This window comes from Microchirus variegatus (assembly GCF_963457635.1).
Source record: "Microchirus variegatus genome assembly, chromosome: 18".
NCBI lineage: Eukaryota > Metazoa > Chordata > Actinopteri > Pleuronectiformes > Soleidae > Microchirus > Microchirus variegatus.
In genome coordinates, this window is record NC_139819.1 from 8867634 (window position 1) to 8893456 (window position 25823).

Here is a 25823-nt window from a genome sequence, read left to right on the forward strand (position 1 = left end):
AATGGCATCGCTTGATTTAGGTATTTTAAATGTCACATTGTCAACAACACTCATTCTGATTGATTAGATGTTGATGATTAACCTTGGAAAAAAAACAAAAACGGAAAAAGCCTCCGTGCTAAAATTAGGCGGAGGTGACTAATTCAGTGCCAACATGAGTCTGAATCATGCAGCGCGAGCCCAGCTCACGCCATGCTGTGCAGGTACATGATCTGCGATGCTTTACCTTAAATGGAAGGGATTTTTCACTGCAAGGGCTGATGGGTAGAGACTGGAGGCTGCTGGCAGGGCTCGTCTCCGCACTCTGCAAAGGCACAAAATGAACATAACAAGGTTAGGTCTGTGATACCCACCTTAAGTGCTAGTGTTAAGATAACAATGTGCACAGAATGATTTTTACAGGATCAGATTCAGTTAATGCTCTTAGGGACCTGCAAGTGATGTTTTTTGGCACCTCTAGCCGGATTGAGCAGATTAGATCGTAACAAAAATGTATTAAAACTTTTTTCTTTTTTTAGGAAAATGACATTACTGTACAAATGCAATTTCATGTTAATTTTCTCTTTGAGCATGTAGCGCACACACAAACAGAGCTATCTGCATACAGTCGAGTGCATATGTTCCTGTGACACAAGGTGAAGACATCTTAAAAAGCATAGAGGCAGATTGAAATGTCTTGTGATGGCTTATTATGGGATAGACGGTAAAGCCCGGGAAAGAAGGAGAAGAGAAGGTCACGTCTTTAGTTAGGACTGCTGATACATGGAAAAGACATGACGGCAAGGGGAATATTATAAGATGGAACAAACGTTCTGATGCATCAAACATCAAACTACATGTTTTACACACTTGGTTTTCTGATAAGGCTTATTGCCATCTGTTACCCACATGTATATTATTATGCTTGTTTGAGAGATGACGAAACTTACAAGCAAGATGGCCTGAAAATATTACGCGAGACTATAATTCCCATCGGTTTTTATTTTGCAGTTTCAGGAAAGAGATTTCTTAAGCCCAAACCAAAGGTAGTTTTGCTACCCCGCTGCTCGGGTGAACCTGCAGAGCTAAATCCATATTCCAACATCTCTCTTTTAACATTTGTTATCGAATCTCACTAACTCACTCATGTTTCAGAAAACTGGGGTTCATTTCTTATCTGAAAGTTCTCTTTTAAAGCTCCCATAGACCGGAAGTTCCAATTAACGCTGTTTTTAGGGCTCATTTATAAAGCCCTACAGTTTCGAAACAAACAGTTCAGCCACTGCTGAGAAAAGCCTGGAATCGTGACGTAAGGATCCCGTCTCCTGAACAGCAGATCCTCCAGCTTTAATATTCGTTTCACCTTGCTTATGTTTCAGAAAGTAAGGGATAATGCCTATAAAACCTGCCATCTCACTTAACTAGTTAGCGGTTATGCTTCTGCCTTCACTCCCTCGATCGTTTGTTTATCATGAAAAGTTACACACTACAGCTTTAAATATTGCTTTCTCTTTGCAACACATTAACTTGATGGGTTATTGGGTTCGGCTGACCTTTTGAAAACGTACGCCTGCAGATCAGAATTATAGGTGCACTGTGATGTCAATGTGTCATTAGTGATCAATGCCTCTCACTAGTTAGAGAGACAGCCGCACAATCAAAGATAGCCACAGAGTCTGTGCCTCTCTTTCACTCTCTCCAACACATACACATTCTCTTTAAGGTCTCCTCTGCCCCACGGGCTTTAACAAACAACTGTCCCCACAATTAGACGTGGTTCAGTGATAAACCTTCAAGATTTAAGAATGGGGGAAACTGCCTAAGAGCTCCAGATTTAATGACTAGCGCCATCCAGAAGCTATATGCCCGAAGATGATGAATGGCCTAAGAAAGGAAAGCAGGTTTTGTAGTTTGATACACCTCTTTAATCACATTCACACATCAGTTAAATGAAGGTATAAAAATGTTCAAATAACTTAAGGCGCATGCCAACTCTGTCTCTCAATGACATTTGGGTTTTTATTAGAAGGCAGAGGCATTACCAATATACTGTCACACCATTTAGGGAGTTCTCTGGCAGAAGCAGGGCCGAGCCCATTTCTCATTTCAACCCCTTCCCCTTGCCCCTTACACGTTTTCGCTAGAGATTTGTCAAAAAAGCTGACAGTGTTGCCAAATTAGCGACTTCGTCACTATATTTAGCAAGTACTAGGACTCCTCTAGAGACTCTTTTTCCGAAAAGCAACTAGTGACAAATCTAGTGACTTTTTTATGTTGTTGCAGACTTTTGGAGACTATTAACAAGCAGCAGGTGCTGACGTGGGCCACTCCCACGTTCCAAAGCACTCACTGGCGGCCCAGTCCTCTCCTCACGTGGTAGTCCCCCAGCTGCAGTCAGAGCAAGAGCTGTTCACCCCTCTGCGTCCAGAGTGCAAATGAATTACGCATGTACGACGCTGCCACTGGCTGATCCGTATTTAAAAGTTCTACTTTGTTCTGTGTGTGTGGGTTTTCTCCGGGTTCTCCGGTTTTCACACTTCCACTTATCTGAAGCAAAGAAGAGACATGTAATTCAACGTCTTCAACATCTGGATATACTTACTTATAGTATCTACAACACAGTATGTACAGTATGTGCAATAGAGTTTTGTTGTGATTAACACAGCTGCACAACTTGCCAACTAAGATGTACAGTAGGTGTTTACACTGGGGTTATTACAGTTAATGAGAATTAAGACTAAGACTAAAACTAGCAGTGAAAAAATAATTTAGTTAACTGAAATAAAAATAAGAAAACAACAATTAAAAAAAAAAAATGACAATGAGCAAAGCAAAACTTACTAGAACTAAACTGAATTGTAGATAAATTCATCTGTCTTCGTTTTTCCAAAACTTCACTCTGGAATATAGATCATTTGAAGTGTGATGATAGTACACTACCTCCTTAAATACTGATGTGAATATTAGTAGTTTTAATTTCCAGTATTTCCAGAGCTTTGTTTGTAACGACACATCATCATCACCACCATCAGCAGCAGCAGCCACATGTCGAGCATCTGCTTCAAGGCAGAGTCACCACGACAGACAGCACATGGTGCATGTGTGGGTACAACACAGCCATGCTTATAAAGACTGTGACTAAAAGCTGTAATAAATAAGAACAGCTTTGCCAGAATCTATTGCGGACACTGACAAATGGGGGTCAGTGTGTTAATGCACACATGGTCAGTGGCATTTTAGAAACGTTTCCCTGTGTAACCAACAGGATAAACTGCTGAAGGAGACCGAAGTCATGAGTGGGTGGAGTGCCCACCGCTGGCTAACATATGCTAATTTGACAAATGTGATGTAGGATAAATACAAGAGAAGAGAAGAGAAGCTGCAGAATAGATAACTGCTGAATGGAATAATACAATTTGCAAGTTAATGACAAATCAGAGTAAATGAAGAGGGCAAAGTTTATCCTCTTTTATTTCCATGTTCTGCTACCTGATGTCAAATGTCTTGCACTCCCTTTGGCCTCTCCATCACTCACTCTACTCTTGTTTACTAGTATTTTTGTATTTTATCTTAATGCATCATGTGGTTCTTGGAGGAAAACACAGCAAGCTTTCAACTTAGTGTGGAGGGAATAATGGCAGCTCCAGTCAGCCTTTTACATCTTTTTATGTATTTAAATGTGTGTCTTTGGTGGGTCAGTTACACATGTAGATGACATGTAGTTACTCATTGGCGTGTACATGTATTATACTTTGTATTATACGTGGAAATATGAAAACATTCCTTTCAAAGCAGAGCAAAATAAAATAAATTAAGCACCAACAAACAGTTCTACCATATTGAATCTTTGCTTACAAAACTTTGTTTACAAAACTTTGTTTGTGTCAGCCATTTTTTCTGAAAGAGTGTAATTATCGTTATGGCCCTGCCATTGTGAAATTATAATTCACAATCAGCAGTTGATTGTTTGTTTTCTCATCATGACTGCAAAACTGCCCTAAATCAACCTCTCTACAAATTACAATAACTCCAAATAAACCACATGTACAATTTCATGTTCTGTAAAGAAACAAAAAAAATCTCAAAGATTAAGTTTTAACATACTTACTTTCTATTTAGATTCTCGTGTAAAGGCAGTCCCGCGGTTAAAAAGGAACACATCAATATGGTTCTTCGAGTAAAACCTTGTTAAATAAGCTATTGCAACGTGTCACCGCTTTACTAAGTGACCATTACAGATAATAACGTCTTTAACAGGGTGGACTTCATATTACCGGTTTCTCACCATTTACACTTAGATGGCTTCATAGCCTGAGGTAAAAGCCTTAAACAGACAATAGCACGTGAAATAGGGGAGGACTAATGTGAAGAGTGTGTATCGGTGTATGAAGAATATGGTGGCTGTCCAGCTGTCTCCCCTCCTCCAAATATGGAATCTGATTAAATTAACGAAACAAAAGTGATTACAGAGACCATCAAAAAAGGCGGAAAACGCATCCTCTTTGAGATTATCTGATGGAGCTAAAATAGAGCTGATTAAGACCGGGGCTGAAGAGATTGTCAGGGGAATACTGTACTGTTCTCGTTCCAGATTAAATTCCTTTATATTTATAAAAAAAAAACATTTACACTTATAGGTTTAAAGCAGTTTAAGGAATGTATAATTAGATCAGAAGGATGGCCTGTCAGTTTAGCCCAAGTGAAAAAGGAATGAATTTCAATGTTTTATTCATTGTCTTTGTGATAATCAAATTCAGTGTGGGTCACTTAACTGAATAGTGCTCTTTTGATGTAATCTGTATCTTCTGTGTTGCTGCCTTTATCGGAGTATAGAACCCCGTTATGGAAAGTGTGTATCATGTGCATGTATATGTGGGTAGCTCACCTCCTGCAGTGTTCGTCTTAGTCTTAAAAGCAGGGTTTTGACAGCAGTGCAGTCCTGCTGCATCAGCCTGAGTGGAAGGGCCTCCAGCCCTGGGGTTAAGGACTCCTCTTCCCTCCCAAAACCCAGCCCCATGTTCCAATCAGCAGGCAGCAGGCTGGTCGGACGGCTGGGCTCCCTGGAGGAGAGGCAGATAGAAGAGGAAAAAAAAAAGAGATTTAATGTTATAAATCAGTGAGAAGACTTGAATATTGACCTGTCCCCACAGCTGAAGCTCCTTCGTGCCTTTCTATTAGAGTAACGTCAGTGATATCAGATGCTGCTAAGTACAGCAGTACTTACCCAGAGTCATGTGTGACCGACTATACAATCACACATCTAGGATCAGGGATTAAACCCAGTGATTGTCTCATTGTGTGCTTAGCCAGCCTCTTTCAGCGTGTCCAGCTTTAATCAGCATCTGGCAATGCAGCAAATACTGATATGACACTGTAGCCAATACGCATAATCCCTGAAAAAATTTCAAACAGCTAAACTACACAACACCCTACACACAGGCAAAAAAAACATGGAATCAAAACTAGAACTCAATCTGTGGCCAGTTTTGTTGGAGGCTAGTGTCGGACAGTTGAGCATGCTTAAAAAATGTATTAAGTAAACATTGATAGTGTCAATAATCTGGCAACCATTTCCAGAAGTGTATCAGGGTTATTAAGTCTCAGGCTCACTAACATGTAGCCTACAAAGACAGTGAGACATTATGTTCTCTGCAATTTGAACCCATCGTGTTTATCAGTAATCCAATTTTCTGATTTCAAGTCAAGTGACTTGTGGTTTCATTTTTAAATCACGCACCAAAATCTTGACTGACAGTGCTTGCAGGCAGGCACGGATCTGGTTCTGGCTCTGGTGCCGTTCTGGAGCCTCAGAACCATGGTGCTTTCCGGTGAACCACCCCATGCTCACACCAGTTTAGGAGGTGGGAGTGGGAGGGTGTTAATCCGTGTTACTCAGGTGGACGTAAACACAACACGCTCACTGGTGATGTCACGGTTCACAGGGAAGAACCAGGTATTTCTTGGTTCCCTCAGGAACCAACTTTTACAGTTCTGAACCTGCTATTCTGCGCCGGCCAGTTCAAATTGGGTTCGGGAACCGGAACTGGCACGGAGTCCTGCCGATGTGAAAGCCCTATGAGAGCAGGGAAGCACACACCTGTGTATCACAGTCTATGTGTGTGTTTGTAACACTTTTAGGACCATTTCAGGCATAAACAATTACCTCGTTATGACCAGCAGTCCTCACGGAGACCAAAACCTGGTCCTAATTAGGAAGAAGCTAGTTTCCGAGGAAACTGGTGAAATGTAGGGCTAAAATTTCGCATTGTGGTTAGGTTTAAGACTAGGTTTAATTGAATGCTTCGTTGAGGCAGTCTTAATTAATGGAAGCCAATGTGTGTTACAACATCTCCCAACATCTCCAAATAATTTTAAGATTATTTAAAATCAATTACAAACGCATCATACAAATTGCAAGAATATTCAAATGCTGTGTGTACACACACACACACAATTAAAAAGATGAAAGTGACCAAAGCACACAAGTTCATCCTCTAGTCCTGTGTCTCATCATCATTATCAGCTCGAAAGGACACTTCATTGTCAAGAGCTTTGAGTCATTACAGGCCATCACAGCTGTGTGATCCTGTCTGTGTCCTTTCCATATTTGTCTAAGGCTTCTTAATTTAGTGTTTTGTATTACTCCTTGTCCACAATTATCCCTGGGCAAAAACAGCCCCGTCTATGAGTTAATGTATGCTGCTGATTTTATGATTGCTGGGCTGTGTGTGTGTGTGTGTCTGTTGTTGTGAGTGCTGCATATCAAACACCTTTTTATTTATTGTAACAAAGCGTTTCACTGCAGACTGTCTGGCTTCTTGACAAACAGAAAGAGATGAAAATCTCTCCCGAAGTTTACAAGCCACTGTTTAGGGCGTGATTGCACGAAAGGAACAGGAAACAGCAAATTTTTTCCATTCCTCTCTCCACCACCGTGACTCTGTCGCAGTGGTGAGGCATTAGATGTAGACCTAGACACACATGAATGCAAAAAAACAGGGGGCGCCTAACCGAGAGCACTGTTTTTTAATTAACTGTCCCAGTTCATTAAACATTTAACAGGCCTCTGGAGCGGTAGAGTCTTTGGTCTCTGGTGCATGGCCCCTGTACTCGTCTCAGCAACGACACCTACACAGCAGAGGACACATACTGCGAGGTACTTTCAACAGGAGTCGGGGTTGATCAGTGTCACAGCATCCTTCATCTTTCTTTGCCTTCCAGCCCCCACTAAAACTTAATCGAAGCTTGACTACCAACATTGACCTTACCTATAAAAACGTCGTCGTCATAGTCATTCATCGCCGCGAGCCCACATTACTTGTTCTGTCAATTTGAGATTTTAAGTTTCACCGGAAGCATATTTTTAACGGCTCGTGATGATTTAGGACTATACTTGACGTTCCACTGGACACATAAACAGACTCAAAGCAGAGATCAAACTCTCCTCCCCGTGTGCAGTTTTAACTGATTTTTAGACATATTTAATTTACTTCCTACCTTCGCACACAAAATGACAGATGTGTAGCATTTAGAATTTCGACATTCTCATTTCATGATTAACCTTGGTCCGAGGTTAATAGTTGTACAAGGGTAAGTTCCATTAAGCCCTTCTTTTTTTTTTACACAGCAATAACTACTCAAGGACACCAAGTCTGTGCTGTGGTATTATGTTTAGCTATTTTCATACTGTAGAGAAACTTAATACGAAGCATATTTGGACTTGATCTATCGTCACTGTAGTCAGTAAAAAAAAGAAATGTTTTCCTCCATTCAAAAACTAACAAATGCACCATTTATCAATAGCATTTAAGTAAAACTGAATTGAATCAAACTGCAGTCCATCTCTTCAACCAACGTGGAGGACGAATCTTACTTTGCCCCAAAGATTTCCCAAGTATCAGGCCTGCGTTACTTAACAAGGGGCTGTTGAATTCTCAGTTTCAAGGCCAATTCGTTCTCAAAGATGAATAATGAATGTTTTTTTCTCTCACAAGCGCGCAACGGAAAAAACATTTTTGGACGCCATTTTGTCATGCTCAACATGAACTGGTTGCCGAGCAATCCTGCAAACTAGAGATAGACCGATATGTATTTTTCAGGGCCGATACTGATTATTAGTTGTCAAGGAGGACGATAACATATATTTGAAGCCGATATTCACACACACACACACATATATATACACACATATATATACACATATACACACACACACATACATAAAAAGGCCCTTGAAGCATAAAATATATAGACATGAAAACCAGCACACATTTGTAATTAAATGGGATCTTTTTCCATACATGAGTCGTAAGGACTATATTTAGAAAAACAACTTGAATCACCCTTCGATTGACTCAAATTTTTAAATCACGCTTAAAGACCACATTAGCATTTCCCTGCCCAGTTTTCTGACAGAAGTGCGTAAAAAAATGTGACCGTGCATAACATCTTCTTGATGACATTTTCAAAAAGGTGAGCTGAGAAATAACCAGCCTCTCGTTTGAAACCCAGAAAGCTTTTTTAGTCTGCGTATTAGGAAATACTGTAGAGGGAGGGAATGGTGAAGACAAGTAGACATAATCACAGAATTCAGGAGCGCTTCATCATCAAGAGACTGCGTTTGCTTTGACTGATAGCCTTTTTTAGAAGTGAGGGTGAGACAAAATTAGGTGCCTTTAGTCTCATTTCCCCCCCAGAAAAACAACCGGGTAAACAGTGGTGGGGAGCATTACCTCAAAAAGTGAATTAAAGGAAAAATGTTCATTGGGGAAAAACAAGACCACAGCACTAAATTATCGATCGACAAGATTTCTCACAGGAGAGGTTGTACTGAATCGCTCCCTCGTTTGCCCTCATACTCTCTTCTTGACTGGTGCCTTCTTCTTTTTCACTATCATCCCCTGCTCTCTTACTCTTCTTTGTTCACTTGCCCTTAGCTCATCACCCTATCCTTTTGCTTGAGCCTCGTCTTGCATCTCTTAAGTTTGCCCCCCATTCATCTCTCCGGATCAGCCTGACAACACTTAACCGTTGCAGTATCAAGCCCGAGGTGTCCCCACAGGAGACTCTGCCGAGCAACCTCAGACAGATGTCAATGAAAATGTGCCGTCTTTTGAGGACAGGTGAGCTCTGTCTGTCAAGCAACAATAGCTGATATTTCTAACCTCTCAACTGTCGTACCCCCGTCTTCTTACCGTAGAACGAGCGTTCCCCACTTATCTCTTTCTGTTGCGTGCTGCTATCGCAATGGCATAAATTAAGCATGAATACATGACACATGATCAATCTTTCACTCTTCACTGTGACAGCTTATGTCAAAGTGCTACAGTGCAGTCAAAGTACAAGAAACTTTTGTCTTCTACCTCACACACACAGTTTTTTTTTTCTCTGTGCGTTTACCAGAATCTGACACCAAAAGCCTTCCGTACTCTATAGCTTTCACCAGGGTTAAGGTATGGATTTGTCTTTAACATGTGGCGTCCATCAAATCTACAGAGCAACATGAAAAGGAGTGGGCGCAGGGTTCAACATCACTCACCTCCTCTGAAACAAAAATAGTAGTGCCTTATGGAAAGCATTTTCTGTTACAGGAGAATAGAAGTGGAATATTTCTGGTTAAATATTTCCAGGTTCATGGAGCTGAGGTCTTGAAATGTGCTTCAGTGTAGGCAACATTTTGCTCGAAAGAGAGTATGTCAAAGCATTTACTCTAATTGCAGTTACAGGACAGACAAAGTTGTTGCACAAAGTAATCACCCCAAACATACCTAACCTTAACCACAAGGGTGTTGGTTAGCCAATGTACCCACCAATATTTGGAGAAAGCCAGGTTGTGCCTATACAAGGTATATGCAGGAATCCTGAAGTTAATTTCAATACCTTTTTAAGACTTTTTCAACATCTTCTGAAAATACTTTAAGACCTTATCGCCACTTCAAGCTGTACGCACATATTTAACACAGTCACACTTTATAATAAGTACACATTGGTTATGCATTCATAAATATTGAATTCATTATTTATAACACGTGAATACTTATTAGTATATAGTTTATACATACAGTTGAGTAAAACATTTAAAACTGTGTTTATAAACTACATGCTAATGAGTATTCATGTGTTATAAATGATGAATCAATCAATATTTATCAATGCTTAAAGGTTCATTATGTAACACATCTAAAGCAACTGGCCATAAACTCCTCCTAATATGTCACAGAGACTCAGGAATAATATTCATATAACATACTGAACTCACCAACAACAACAGTACAGCCAAAATATTTTCATTAAAAAAAAAAATGTTTTGACATGTGGCGCCACCTACCCCCGTCTACCAATCATTGCAGTAAGTAGAGTCTCAGCTGGCGATCAACCACCGGTTGCCAGTTACGTCAGAAAACAAAACCTAAAAGACCTTGTTATTTTGAATTTGAATGTAGTAACCGTTTTGGCCACATTCTTACATATGGCACCTTTAACTAATGCTAATAGCGTGTACTTCATCATTAAGTGCTACCTTAACTTACAAAACAGTTTTTGCTTGCAATTAAATCTACAGAGCACAACCACACAAAGGAGCAAAGCTCGAAAGAATAAATAAAACCAAAGGCAAGGTTTATTAAAATAAACAAGAAATAACACTGACTACTGAAAGTATTGAAGTACTACTGAAGTATTCAGTATTATTTTCTCGCTGTTGCAAGATCATACTTGTATACTTTTTGTAGTCAAACTCTATGGACAAAATGAATACCTCATGACATCACGACATCACGACATCATGACATGATTAAGATTTTTTAATAGTTTTTAAGGGCCTTAATCTTCCCAAAATTGACATATCAACTTTTAATACTTTTTAAGACCCCGCAGACAGCATGCTATAGCGATATTAGGGACAGGGTAATGTGTATGTGTGTGAGTCAATGCTGCGAGAGGAGAGCGAGCGGATTTTACAAGCATCAGTGAACGCATCACAGGCAAGCAGAAATATCGCTGCGGGTCACAGAGGTGACGAGAGAGAGAGCGCGCGCAGGTGATGTGCTGTTCTGACAACACAGAGGTGAGTTTTTAGGGCGATGTCCCCGCCAGTCTTATAACCAAAAACCTACCAATGCCTAACGCTAACCTTAACCTGACCACAATTCAAATCTTAGCCCGAATCTTAACTAGTTCCCAAGAAATTAGGATCTGCCTCATCAGGACCAGGTTTGCGGCCAGTGTCCCTCCCCCCCACACACACACACACACACACACACACACACACACACACACACCCACACACCCACACACACACATTAATTACATTAAAAGCACACTAATTGATCCTCTAATCCTGCTTCTCACCATCATTATCAGCATGAAAGAACACGTCATCGGTAACAAATACAAATGCACACACAGAGGAAACACACACACACACACACACACACACAGTAGAGTTGAAGACAAGTCTGTTGTGTGATGATAGATGTTGTACATGCAGGGAGGCCTTTCTAACACTCAGGGTCATCCATCTTATCATTGTCAGGAGTCAATAGCCCGACACTCACAGTCTCACTTTCTACAGTATCACTTTTTCTCCTCACATTCACTCTCTCACTCACATGTATTACACCTGGTAACAGGGTTTAGGTTTCATGTGAGTGCAGAGAATAGACAGAGACTGGGATTGTCACTTGAAAGACAGCAAAAGCATACGCAATCATAATTTCACGGTGTAGTATCACACCGACTGGTGGTTTAAAGTGGTACTACATGACCATGTCACTTGCCCACTACCTTTGCATTGATTTCCTTTTTCTTATTACAGTTCTCATATTACACATATTACCCAGCTTAATTTTTTAATCCTTTTCCGTGTCTATTCCTGTAATTTCCACATACTGTTGCTGCCTTTTGCCTTCCCCCACATGCACACACTTCGCTCTCCGTCCTCCGTGACGCACCGCCCTCCTCTCTGAAGCCGTTTCTCAACAGCAGCATTAGAGGCGATCCATTTCGCCAGCCTGAAAATGCCAATTATATGCCTTTTTTATGACTTGCATTATTTTACTGCTCATACTGCCATTATACTGGACTATTGGCTCCCAGCGCTGATATACACACACGATGCATGTCCACACAGGCAATAAACAAGGTGTGCACACAGCGAACATGGAGAGACATACATTCCTATATGCACACCTATACAGTATATGTGTGTGGGTTTACATAATGTTCAGGCCAGTGTGTGATGTATAAAATAATGGCTGCATGACATATTATGTGAGAGTGAAGTGCATCATCTTCATCTTTTCCTGAGTAGGAAGACGTGGGCTGCAATCTTGTCAATCAGCAATATAAAAGAATGCATTGTCTCAAGAGTAATAATAAAAACATTAACAGACATGATAAAAAAAATAAGAGGCAGTCAGTCCCATACACAACCAACTTCACCCTCATTAAATTTATACTGATAACACATTGCGAGGCAAAGTCCATTAGAGAGTTTGTGCGTATGTCGCCGTGTAAATGTTGACATCTGTGCATCATGCGAGTACTCGATGGGTAAAGTGCTATATAGTATACTGTACCACAGTGAGAGGAGAATGATTGTCCCCATTTGTCACTCCTTCTTTTCACCTGACAGGCACAGTGCACTCATTTGCATTCAGCACCTGAGGCTACGGATGTTTAATGCTGCCATTAAACTCATCTCCGACATAAAGTGCATCTGTGACTAAAGAGTAAGCCCGAGCCGAGCTCCAGGCGGTGAATCTAATGGTGAATTCAAGTCATCAGACACAGGAAGAGAGAGAGAATATGAAATTAATGTAATACGGCAGGGGTAACTTTCTGATTAACCTGATTGTCCTTTCTGCTTTTCTTTGCTATCTGCACTCGGAGATTGAAGACGTTTCACAATAAATCTATACTTTTCCTTTAACCTTTATTATGTACCTCTCACTCACTATAACTCTCCCCTCGATTTAGTATCAGCTAACCTCGCTCTGTCCAGTAGCGTGGTATCTGTGAGTATCTATGTTGATTCAAAACGTAACACACAAGTACTGTATTGTTTATTTGTGGGTGGGGATGAAGCCTGCTCTAACTACGATGAAAATGGGCCAATTCCAATTCCTCTCTTAACCCTCAATCTTAACCCTCAAGTTCAACCCTTATCTTAACTGGCCCTCAAAACAAAGTGTTGAGGGTTATTTTGTCACTTAGAAATGGGACACCCCTTAAATGCAGATACGTCTTCAGACTTCAGAAGAAGAACACATTTACGTCACGATTATTTATTTATTATTTTATTTCAGTCAAGTTATTAGGTTGTCAGTTAGTTATAAGATGATACTCATACAAATACCACAACCACGGACATATTCAGCTGACAGTTACCACACACCACGGCTTATTGAAGGGTAAACGATAGCGAACGATCGCGTGTGCGCACCGGCCGGCTATTGACAAAAGATCGTAAAATAAAAATAAATGTTACGCAACAATGACGTCAGTAATCCATAATATGGGCATAAACTAAGATAATACAATGGTTTTCATAATTTTTATATCTCTATTAACAAAGAAAATACTTAATTTGTATTGCACTCGCTTCGCTGCTTTCGACGCCATCTTTCTTATGTGAAAACACGCAATGCATTCTGGGTAGCCCTTGCTCCCAAGGGTGGTGTCGGAAAATCTCAATATTGAGGGCGATACAGCCCTTGAACTCGCCCCTCAACTTAATTTTTCTGAGAATCGGGACAGCACTTGCACTAGAGGGAGCGCGCATTTTTGAGATTGAGGGTTAAGATTGAGGGTTAAGCAAGGAATTTGAACTCACCCAATGTCTTGTTGCTAGGAGAAAACCATTTAATATCAGTCTCTAGAGTGGCAAATTGACAAACAACCCTATATTAAAGTGCTGTTTAACTAAAATAGAGCACTCTCACTTAAAAACACTACCATAGATTCAAAGTCAACCACCGAGAGATCTGTGACACCTTAGCTTTCTATGAAACGAGCACTTGTTCCTCCCTTGTTGCCATTTTCAATAATGAGAACTGACAACAGATCAGGAGAGCAACCAACGGTTGACTGAGGCTGAATTTTGGTTTTTAATGAAATTAAATCAACAAATCCCACATTAAAAATGCAATTTAGGAGGGCTCATTAATGTGTATCTATTCTATTAATTACTTAAATTTTAACTGATTCGAATTACCCACTGATAATGAAGGACTTAAATTTCAATTGCCTCGTGCTGTTCTTGGATTTGGTTTATTTCAGAAATCTCAGCTTTTCGACTGCAACAAGTGCAAACACTCAGATGAGATAAGCAAAAGAAATATTAAGAGTTACACCATAAAAGTCAATGATAATCGTAATATGGTCTTAGTAGAGCTGTCAGAGTGAACATTAAAGCACCATTAATTAAGGGCAGATCTCTTCGATGGAGAGAGAGATTTTAAAGGGGGACATATTATACCCTATTTCTCCAAGTTAACCTAGTTCCCTGGTGTCCTAATGAACATGTCTGTGACATGCTTTGGTCAAAATACCATAAGGATGAAGCACCACAGCAGTTCAATCACCCTGCCAAAACAGCCCTATTCAGAACGCTCAGTTTAGTAGTATCTATTTCGGTCCACCTTAAAAGTCCACCTTAAAAAAAGGTAAAACGAAACTTAACTGGGCGCTAACAGCAGTTAGCATTTGGAAAAGTGATTATTTGCAGGCTCTAGCAGGCACATTGCCGTAGCTACTGGACTGATAAATCCTCTGAGGGTGGAAGCTTGTGTAGAACTCTGTGCTGCACTGTGGAGCCAAGAATATAACTTTTTGCAAACTTCACAGACTTCCGGTTTTCTTATACCGTTGCCCTCGCCAGCACTCTCGTGTGTTTAACGGACAAAGCGGAGCTCCGTGAGACAACAATTCCAGGAATTTAGCTCATTGTGACATCCCAGTGAGCACGGAAGTCAACATAAGTCGCATAAGGATTTAATCGATTAAAAAGCTGATTCTGCATAATATGGCCCCTTTAAACCAACTGATGAGCACTGGCTTACGCAACCAAAAAAAAAAATGTGGAAAACCTGGCAAGTTTGAGGAAAAAGACTCTGGATCTATCATTCAGGCTGTGATATAAATAAACAAAATGTCTAGCAGCAGGTGAGAAATAATTCTGCTGGTTCTGTGTGTCACAGAATCCATTCCGTTTCTATCACTTTCAGACCGTTTGCGTACTTTAACACAGCAGCCCCAGTTCGTTCATCCGCTCAACAAGAAAGGGCTAAACTGGAACTTCTGTTGAGTGCAAATGCTGTTGCATTGACATTTCTGCAATATAAATGGTGTTCTCAGGCCTTTCGTACTTCTTTTCACTTGAATTATTCAAATAAATCGAAAAATCAGGTACATAAAGTAACTTTCATTGCATTCACTTGTTCTAGAATCAATAAACACTGATAAGAGATGCTTCTAATTGTTAAAGAGGCCTTAAATACTGTTGTGAGTTGCAAAAATTATAATTTTATTGAGATTATTCAAAATTAAGTGACAGTTATTAGGTCAAATTACAACCAGAAACAGATTAGATTATGTTCATCCAACAGGTCTGTTTAACAGCATGATAAAGAAGTGATAGTGTTAAAAGAAACAGATGTTTACCGTAATAAACAGCGAAAGGAAAACACTGGGGTGGATTTGAACACTGTTAAGCTGCATATTCTCATTCCAGGAAATGTTTTCTGTAAGTGGACAAAAACAGCATGTCGCTAATGTTCGATAATGATGTTCTATAACAATAACAACAACACCAAAATATATTAAAACCCTGTCTCTGTCCTTTTCATCTCATTTCCTCTTCTCTCCGTCAAGCAGCCTAATTTCCTTTCACACAGGCAAACGCATCGTCTAAGATGAGTCATGATTCCGCTTTGTTTGATTTTTGTAGTAGTGATGTTGTCAAACAAAAGCAAGGAGCAATGATTTACATGAGGATACATGGTGGAGAAGTGGCTAGCACTGTCGCCTCACAGCAGGAAGGTCACCGGTTCTTTCTGTGTGTGCGCGGGTCACTGGTACTCTAGCCTCCTTCCACAATCCAAAAACATGCATAGATTCAGGCTGAATCCCAATTCCACCCCTCCCCCCTACCCCTTGTTTTTTCACGTTCATGTGAGGGGTAGGGCTGTCAGTTTTCTCATTTGGGTTAAGGACTAGGGCCAAGACGTAGGGCTACGTAGCCCTTGAAATGAAGCTTCCAAAGGCCGCACTTGAAAACGAGGGTTTTTGGAAGCGATGGCTCAAGCCAAGGACTCGCACAAATGTATTTTCAGCATTTATTTAATTACTTGTCATGTGTAATAATACTATTGCGGTCTTCTTCAATCGTTTTTTCTGAATCACTAGTCAAGTTTGTTTTGGATTACTAGCTAGTTGTTGCCAATGCTAATATCCCAGTGTTCCTATCATAAGTGGGTAGCTAGCTGCTATCGCTATTTGTTTAGATGAGATATCTGATAACCCTTGACATGACACGTTAAAATGGTCAAGGCAACAGACATTACTTGTGAGGACGGCATTTTTGGATTGTTGATCCGATAGGCTTGCTGCCTCGATTGTTGATGTAACACTCTGCGGGTGCCAAGTGAGGATGACGTGACGGTAATGGAGGGTGTGTCTCATTACTTAGGGGAACGTTCTTACCCCTAGCACCCTCAACTCTGTATTGAGGGCCAAGGGGAACTCCGACAAAGGGGTAGACTGAAGGGGTGGAATTGGGATTCAGCCTAACACTCTAAGTTGACCTCAAGTGTGAATAGTGAAATTGAATAGTTGTTCATCTCTATGCGTTAGCCTCATGTAACAGCATCTCTCACAGATTCTGTCCACAAAAGTTCTTAAGGCTCAAAAGATTACCGTCTTCATAACGCATATACTTTTATTTATTAATATGATAATATAATCCAAGAAAATCCAAGAAAAGCACCTCCTTCACATTTCTTTATAAAATGTTTCCATGGCGCTACTGCACATATGCATGTATAAGGAGACATATAAGGTAAGTAATATATAAACATGTAAAACAATGCTTTTTCAAACTGTTGCCTAATCAGGTATCACGCATCAAGGAGTCAGAAATGACATCTTTACATTAACTGTGTATTGTCATTTAATTTATTGTGCACTTACTCAGGTTAACAACGGGAAGTGAAAATATAAAGCAAAGTTTACCAGTGCAGGGAAAACAAGTCACCCTGGCTTTCTTAAAGTAAAAAAAAACAAGAAATGCTAAACTTTAGCAAAAAAAAAGGTCAATTTGAGTAGAGGAGTTCAACAACACACCCGCTGACACTTTTTTTTTTTTACACTTACACACTGTGTTTGTTTTGTTTATTCTGCACCCAAAAAGCACAGCCCTTCCTGCCATGCAGAATTTCCAGCTATTGCATGAGTTGAGTACAGGTTTTTTTGTTCTCTGAATAGGCAAAATATTACCAAACCTGGCAATATTATTACCATGACAAATCGTCAGTATGCTGTGCACAGTCACACTGTTCTCCATATGCCATATAGGAGATCGTTTAGCATCTAAATTTTAAGGGGACATACGCTATTTCTCCAAGTGAACCTAGTTCCCTGGTGTCCTATTGAACAAGTCTGTGACATGCTTTGGTCAAAATACCATAAGGATGAAGCACCACAGCAGTTCAATCACCCTGCCAAAACAGCCCTGTTCAGAACGCTCTGTTTAGTAGTATCTCTTAAGGTCCTCTTTTGGTTCTGGTTTTCGGATACCGTTGCCCTCGCCTGCACTCTCGCGTGTTTTACGGACAAAGCGGAGCTCCACGAGACAACAATTCCAGGAATTTAGTGCCTTGTGATGTCCCAATGAGCGCAGAAGTCAACATCGCATGTTTTATCTCCTGTACTTAGACTTAGACCTGATAGGGCCTCCAGAGTCCCAAATATAAGGATTTAAATGATTAAAAAGTTGATTTTGCATAATATGTCCCCTGAAATGCTGAACTTTGGGATTTGGATATTATTTCATTTTTCTTTTATCTGCCTAATTTTGTCAGAAGTTTGGTCAGAACTTGACGTCTCACTCTCAAAAGTAAATGCCTGGCTTTAGTTCAAGTGAACAGATGTCAGCTGTGTGGGAACACTTTACATTAAGTGGGGATGAGATAAAGAATGGATATTGACCACAACAAGCTTGAAAAATCACCTGAACGCTGTAAGTGTGGGTAAAAAAAAAAGAAAAAAGACCAACACGAGCTGGCAAAGGTAGCCAAGTCTGTTGTGTCTGCTGTTAAAAAGTAACATTACTTGAGCCATTGAACCCCAAATGTTTTTCTCTGCCTTACAAATCAGGACCACACATTTCCACTCAAAGCGAGAGAAGAAAAAAAAAAACTAAATCCAACAGCAAATATTCTTCCTCTATCGACTATGTCGTAAACCTAGCAGACTATAAAAGCAAAAGCGCAAAATAAATATGCCCGAAAGCCAACGGACACTTTGACATTTCTTAACATTCAATGTATTCGTTCGAAAACGTAAATGTCATTTTTGTTCTGAGGCTTCTGAAGAACCTGATGCTTCATTAAGCACACAAAAAATATATCCCTTACAAAGGAATGTGTCAGGAATTTTCAAATTAGACACATATACCTACACAGTTCCTGTCAAATCCCGCTGTATGTGTCATGCCACAGTGCATTTTATGTATCCCCGTGTTCCAATGTGAGTCTCAGCTGGGATGTTTTTATGGTTGTCTATTTTTATAAATGTGCAAGGGTGTATTTGAGTGAAGGTCTGTAAACATATGACTTACTGCTGAAGGAGATGTGTTATTTATTTTTGCAGACTATATCCAGTCCAGTGGAATTAGAAATGATGACGATGTTACATTGTGAATATGGACATGAAACAAACTTTATATGAGATATGAATGTAGACTACTCTCATGTATTTCGGTGCATTTTTGTGATGGTGTTCACCAGGTAATTATTAGAATTATGGGCTTTAATATACCCAAGTTCTGTGTATTATTGTATCTGGGCAATATGTCAGGCAAATTAATTAAAGGAGGACAGACATTTCCTGAAAATTGTTTTAGCAGCCTGCAAGAAAGCAATCACGAGAAAATGGTACAATGCGGATCCACCAGTACAGCATGACTGGCATGAAATTGTGAGTGAGATGTATTTACTGGAACTGTTGACCCATAAGATTCAAGAACAATGTCGAGAAAAGTGGGAGAAATGGACTAACGACAGGATAAGGACGATCATATTGATGACAAAGTGGGAGCAACCTGGAGAGACATGGCAATCCACTATGTTCTTTTTCTTTTGGGGTTTGTATTTCTTTGTAGTATTGTTATCTTTACATTTTTGTGAAAAGAAACAATAAAAAGAAAGTGTTTATACAAAGTTTATCCTCTGTTCCGCGTGTGTGTGTAAGTGACCAAACTATAATCATGGATTACTAATCCATGTTTCCGAGAGTTTATGACTGCGACATAAACTTTTGTGTCGTGTTAGTACCAAACTAACTCAAGTATACAATCTACGTTGTATTCAAACTGTTGCGCCGTATAAATTATTAATACCTTTGTATTCCCTGGTGTTTATAACGACCCTACTTTTTTTTTTTTTTTATGCGTCCCTGTGTTTATATTGCCCTGTGAATTTTTTACATTTACCTATGCTTATATTGCGCGTTTACTTATTTAGCACTTTTTAACTGATGATCCCTTTGCTGTCCTCTTTAGTGCTGCACTGCTGTAAATTTCCTCCCCATAGTGGGACTAATAAAGGAATATCTTCTTTTATCTGAGGATCAGTTTTCACATTCCCTGTATATGACGGGTTTAATGGACCTGCACTTCACTGAATCTGTTCCACTTGCTCCTCTTCTCATATACAGTACACATTCAGGGAAACCAACCAACAACAAAAAAAGAAAACGCAGAAGTAAAAAAAAAAGTAAACACAGAAACAGTAACACATGAAAAACACAAACTGGAAATGAAGGTAACAAGGATGGATCAGGGCGGACTGACGGCTACGGTGTAGCTTGAGGCATGTGATGGGAGCTGTTTCCCCCCCCCCCCCAAGTATAGACTTGGCGGGCTGGTAAATGAGAGTTCCGATACTGTGTAGGCATAAAGGAAACCTTCTGCATTTCGGGAAAAGAAATACTGACTCCGAAAGTCATTTTAATGAAGTTGTCAAGGAGGAGAATTGGTACTTGTCCACAAATGTTGTATTTTTCTGACAAGGTTTATCGTGCCAAGAGCATGTGAATGTTTTAGCTGCAAAAGTAATTCTGGAGATATGGGAATTGAGAACGGCAGATTGGCCGACAAGGACACCCCTGAGTGTTTGCATGTCCTCTTCTCAGACTACCTGTCTCCTGCATAGTAATAAACAGCAATGAAAGGCGAGAGAAAGGAAAAGAAAAGAGGAAAGGAAAGGAAGGGAGGGGCCGCACTCAACATGTAGACTGCCGTTACCATGGCAACAGGCAAGCCATATCTCTACTGTCAAAATGTAATGTCCTCTGTGGCTGCTCCTATAGGAGTGATGAGGCAGAGGAGTCTTCATAAAAAAAACAATATTACAGATGCATCACAAACTAGTAATGAGTAGTCACCGGTCTAACGCGGCTAACTCTGAGGCACTGAGGTGCAGTCAATATTAATATGCAGCGAGGCAATATTAAGATGGGAAAAAGTGGATAAGCCTCAGAAGAGGGCTTCATGTAACAAAGCACAGGGAAAAACTAAATGATTCTCATGACGTGGAAGTTAAAAAAGGGGTTTTGGTTTGGTGAATTTACAGGCAATAGGGTGGAGCACTGGCGCAATCACGGCTTTTCTGCTCGTTACTGCATCTGCATGGCTTTCACTTACTCCCATTTATCCATGAACGTCTGCCTGTCTGTTATTCGCATATCTCTCCAACCGATGGCCTGATAGATTTCAACCTTGACAGGTGTTTTGCTATGGACACGAGTAAGTGCAGTGTCAAGTTTGACGTCGTTTGGATAAGAAATGCAAAAGATATCGGTAAATATAGCGGTAAAAGAAGCACACATTGGCTTGGCGCCGTGAAGCTGAGGCAGGCGACAAACACAGCGCTTGACTGAACTGTCACTGAACTTTTACTGTGCAATAGTAACAATGAGAACTCAAACCAACAATTACTAACAAAATACTAATCCAAAATACAGGCACATTGAGGTTTAGTATGACTGGATGTTGGTCCTGTGATTAGACTTTGATTTATCCATAGCACACACAGCATCTCACCTGCTGAGAGCTGGGACTGGCTCCAGTTCACCAGCTACCCTTGAAGGATAAGCAGCATAGGAAGTGGTTTTCAGTTCAGTAATTTGGTGTTTTTCAGTATCTAGTGAAAGAACACTAAACACTATGTGAAGCAAAATCCGATTTCTTCTACAAACCTCCCCAAGAATGAATCAATACTCGACTGTGTGAAACTGTCAGCTATTTTAATAATTGTCTCCTCTTTTTAACAATTTTGACAATTCCAGGCAAAAAATAATAATTTTTCGAGATACTGAATGGAGTGTTTTCTTCAACTCTCGTCTTAGGGCTTCGTACTGTTGGTCTGACAAATGTAACATTTGAAAATGTCAACTTAGACTCTATGGCAAAATAATGTATTATTATCACTATATTATTATAGTATATGTGGATGATACAGCAGTAGAGTGAGTGAGTGAGTATTATAGTACCCGTCATTATTTTGACGGGTACTGTGTAGTCTAATAAGACTACACAGTTCATACTGCACAGTTCAATTCAAATCTCACCGGGTTTACCAAGTCTATATCTGACTTCCTTCGTCCAACAGTCACCGTGCATCATGTAAATGCTGACGAGGACAGTGTGACACCTTATTCTGTACAAGATTTAAAATGGATTGTTAGGATTGCCGCCTTCATTCTCCCCTGAATCTCTTTAGATCCTTCCCTCTGTGTTAGATTCTCTTTCACGACACGTGAACGCTGCTATGAAACATGGATGTTTAGTGACTTAATTAGGGCCCAAGCCACGAATGGGAGGGGCTGGAATCCTGGCACACAGCCCCTGGAACAAAAAAGTCGACTGTAACCCTGGCTTCAACTCAACAGGAAGTCAGTCATTTTGAATTTTGGCGTCCAGTATGGCGATTTGCAGCCGACATAAATGAGCGAACTCGTCCGAGCGCGTTTGACATAAAAATAACACGCCAATTTTTACTAGAAACATCAAAGACGAAATTTGGTTGAAAGGTCTGGCGGACTCAAAAATGGATTGCCACGGCAATCCTTGCCGTTTTGGCGAATTTCGAACATTCGCCACAACACCCAATGTAAATGAGTTACGCTCATCAAAGGTGAAAAGTTGTCGAAAGGTTTTGTGGATTCACAAGTCCGGTCAGGGAACTACTACGCTTGCATCTGGAGACGATGGCCCTATCATGACTGCATGCAGTCCTAGTTTAAGTTTGTTTCCGTGTCCTCAATGTTTTTAAAAGGCAAAAACAAAGGGAATTAAAACATTGATTTCAAAATCATCCAAGTGTCAAACACCAAAGAGGATAGGAGAGGTATTCATACAAGGCTGTGCTGTGTTGTGTGTGTGAAGAGCAGATGTTCTGTGCAGTCTGTCAGATAACCACCAGTTTCCTGCTGATACTGGGTGGGCTGAATGACAGACAGGTAGGTGTGTTTGTAAGCGCGTTTGATCCGTCTAAGGGTGTTTTTGTGACTGGCTGCTTTTGGTGACAGAAAAAGCTGATAGATTTTTGGTTAATGGTGAGGGGTTACTCCAGGAAAATAGCATAATTGTTTGTTTGTTTATGTTATCTTCCCTTTGCCTCTAGCAAATCAATATCTCTCTCCAGGGAACGTGGAACCTGAGATGAAGAAAAAGAAAGACGACGGGAAAAAAGAAAATTCTGCGAGGAAGCCCTGGGCAAACACACTTTGCTCCCTATTTCCCCACTCCAATCAGAGTTCATTCACATTAGACATTAGACATTCTCTTGTCGATAAGTGTAAAAATGTCCTTTAAGAGGAAATCACAGCCTTGACTGTCATGACAGGAAATGAACACCTGCCAGCAGCTACATGTACGTCAATCCCAGGTCCATTGTACAGGATGTTTTACAGGCATGTCTTATAGTTTATAATATAGTGAAAGTTCACTTTGAAACTAAGTAAATTAGGCCTGGTTTTAGTGTCTAGGCTGAATGTGAAAATATGAAACAGAAGGGGAGGATAATCTCTCGTTATATCGCTCACTTTCTGTCTTTCTGAGTAAACAAAAATCACAATTCTGTCAGAGAAAACACTTCCAGTGTGATCCAGGTGTTAGCTAGACCTCTGAGTTACTCTGCACTTGAATGAACAAATGAATGCACTTGTCCTGAAGCCCCCTCTGTCATGTCACTGTCAAACTGTCAGTAGTGCACACACAGTTAAATGTGCTATAATTGTGGAGGCTTAAATCAGTCTTAAGTCCTATTTTAAGACTTTAGCGCAGACTGCGGGGTTGTTAGAAAGAGGGCATGTAATCAGCTGAGGGGCTTAATAAGGTTATCACAGGGGGGATGCCAGGATTTGAATGTGAAGTTTGTGATTAGGTTGTGCGAAGAGCATCGATGTAGGGGTAGAAATGCAACGAATCGTTTCTGTCCACGCTATCAACAAAAAAAATCTATCGAGAAGAATTGAAGAGATTGCCTTGATGCTGGTTCACACAGCCCCGCCTGCTCACGGTGAAAAATAAAATTTTATCTCCTGCCTTCATTACCGAGGGTCAGAGTTATAATCTGTCTAATGATGTAGTTCAAAACAGGACGTCTGCAAAGTCGTGACACTTCCAAACAACCTCAGCTGTGCTTCTGCGTTTAGTACAAATTAGAAAACGCTGTATTGGTACGCTTTCGTTCTCAACTAACGTGGGAATAGGGTTAACGCTCTCCCTCCTACAGCTGCTGGCATGACAGAAGTCTAACACTGTTTTAAAATGTGTCTACAAATTAGCCAGAGCTAAAGTTGTATCTAATAGATAGGTCTATGATCTGGAGAGCTCAATTAAAATAAATAAATAAGATTTTTTTTTGACTTGACCTTATACACAGAGAGGAATAATTTAGGTGTGTGTGTGTAGTGAAGAAGTGGGACTTCAGTTTAAATGAGACGACCAATAAAACTGTCGAAAAAAGGGCAGAAAAGGTTGACTCCACACTTGCATGATTCACCAGCGCCACTGTCTAGACACAGAAAGTGTTTCTCTATTCAGTGAAACACTCAAACAGTGTCAGAAGAGTGATACAAAAAAAAAAAAAACGCTTTTGGAAAAAAAGCCAAGGCTTAGTCCCATTGTCTCCACAGTGTAGTATAAATCCTTTCACCTCTACTTTCAAACCTACGCACACAATTTGACCTGCAGTGTCTCAGGAAACAATGAAGCAGTTGATTCTGGGGGGAAAAGTTATAGATAGAGAGATATACTTCATCGGTGTGAGCAGAAAAAATAATTAATTCAACCAAGGAGAGGACAGAACAGCACTGAAAGGTAAAGTAATAATCATCTGCTGGCTTGTCAGACACACCACCAGACGATACCACTGGTAATACAACCCCTTTATTACCCACTGCCTCCATAAAACCAAATAAGGCCTAACCAGAGAGCTGCTGTGTGTGCCTTTGGGAGGTCTACCCTGATTTCTGAGCAAAGAGGAAAAAGGATCGACCAAATCAAATGGAAACATCCAACAAAAGCGTGTTCTCATAAGCCATCGCCTACAGAAAGGACAAGATAAAGACAACTTGCATATTTATTCTGACATCATTTATTTATGTAGCCTCCATCTTTCTTGTGGCGAGAATCTTGTTTCAGCTCAAAGGAGGTGGGAATAAAACGCGGCGTCATTCGCAATCAGCAATTCCAAGAATGGAGAATAACCCCCCCCCCCTCTTGTCTTCACCACTTTGTTGCTTCACACGGCATCACAGGCTAAATCATTGCTATAATGCAATGAAGACTATTTGTACTGGGAAAATACGGTGTACATGCCCCAGTGGAGAAGTGCACCAAAACTGATCCCTGAGCCATCCATCTGCTCCCGCAACCTAAAACCAGATGCATTTATTCGTCTTTTCAGTTACCCAGACGTATATATCTTTGTTTATCAGTATTCTTTTTATCTGAATTTGCTTTGTCCAACCACAGAAAGTATAGGATTTGTACAAAAATATGCAAACGTACCTCAGATTGTTTTCTTTACCCAGGATGCGATCTCCTGATTGGTCCATGGGGGAGGGGAGCAGGTTCAGACAAGAGGCCAGAGACTGGCTGGAGTCTTCTCTGGACACTGTGCACACACACACAAATAGTCAGTTCAAGTTTATTTGCATCAAACAAACATAAAGTAGTGACGGCGCCATGATATTAGGTAATTAGGCGAGACGCAACAGCGTCGTTGGATAATGCAATGATATCATTTGTGATAAATTAACAAATCCAAAATAACAAGGACACACATTTAGTAATTTTGCCTCCGTATACCATAACAGTTAATTTGAAATGAAACAATCGAGATGTGATTAAAGTGTCTCAACTTTAATTGGAGGGGTTTAACAACCGTAACCTTTGAGAAACTATAAGGATTTTATACATTATTGTTCATTTTCAGGGGCTCAGCAATAATGCAGGTGAAGAACGCCCTAATTTGGGAGTGGCCAAATCAACAATTTGGAAGGAAGTGAAGTCAGAAAACGCAAAAAAAAAAACCTGGAAGACCACGGAAGTCAAG

The 25823-nt window shown here is 40.3% G+C and overlaps 1 protein-coding gene across 1 annotated transcript in view; it reads right to left on the minus strand.

Moving 5' to 3' along the window:
- The window catches only part of ccser1 (coiled-coil serine-rich protein 1), a gene marked incomplete at its 3' end in the record, with an annotated part of 123194 nt that overhangs the window by 75199 nt on the left and 22172 nt on the right, over positions 1 to 25823 (minus strand). The window contains exons 6-8 of the mRNA XM_083904854.1: positions 25277 to 25382; positions 4865 to 5039; positions 227 to 304 (exon numbers count right to left, since the gene is read on the minus strand). Of these exons, the coding sequence (XP_083760980.1) occupies positions 227 to 304; positions 4865 to 5039; positions 25277 to 25382 (359 nt within the window). The remainder of the gene's footprint in view (positions 1 to 226; positions 305 to 4864; positions 5040 to 25276; positions 25383 to 25823) is intronic.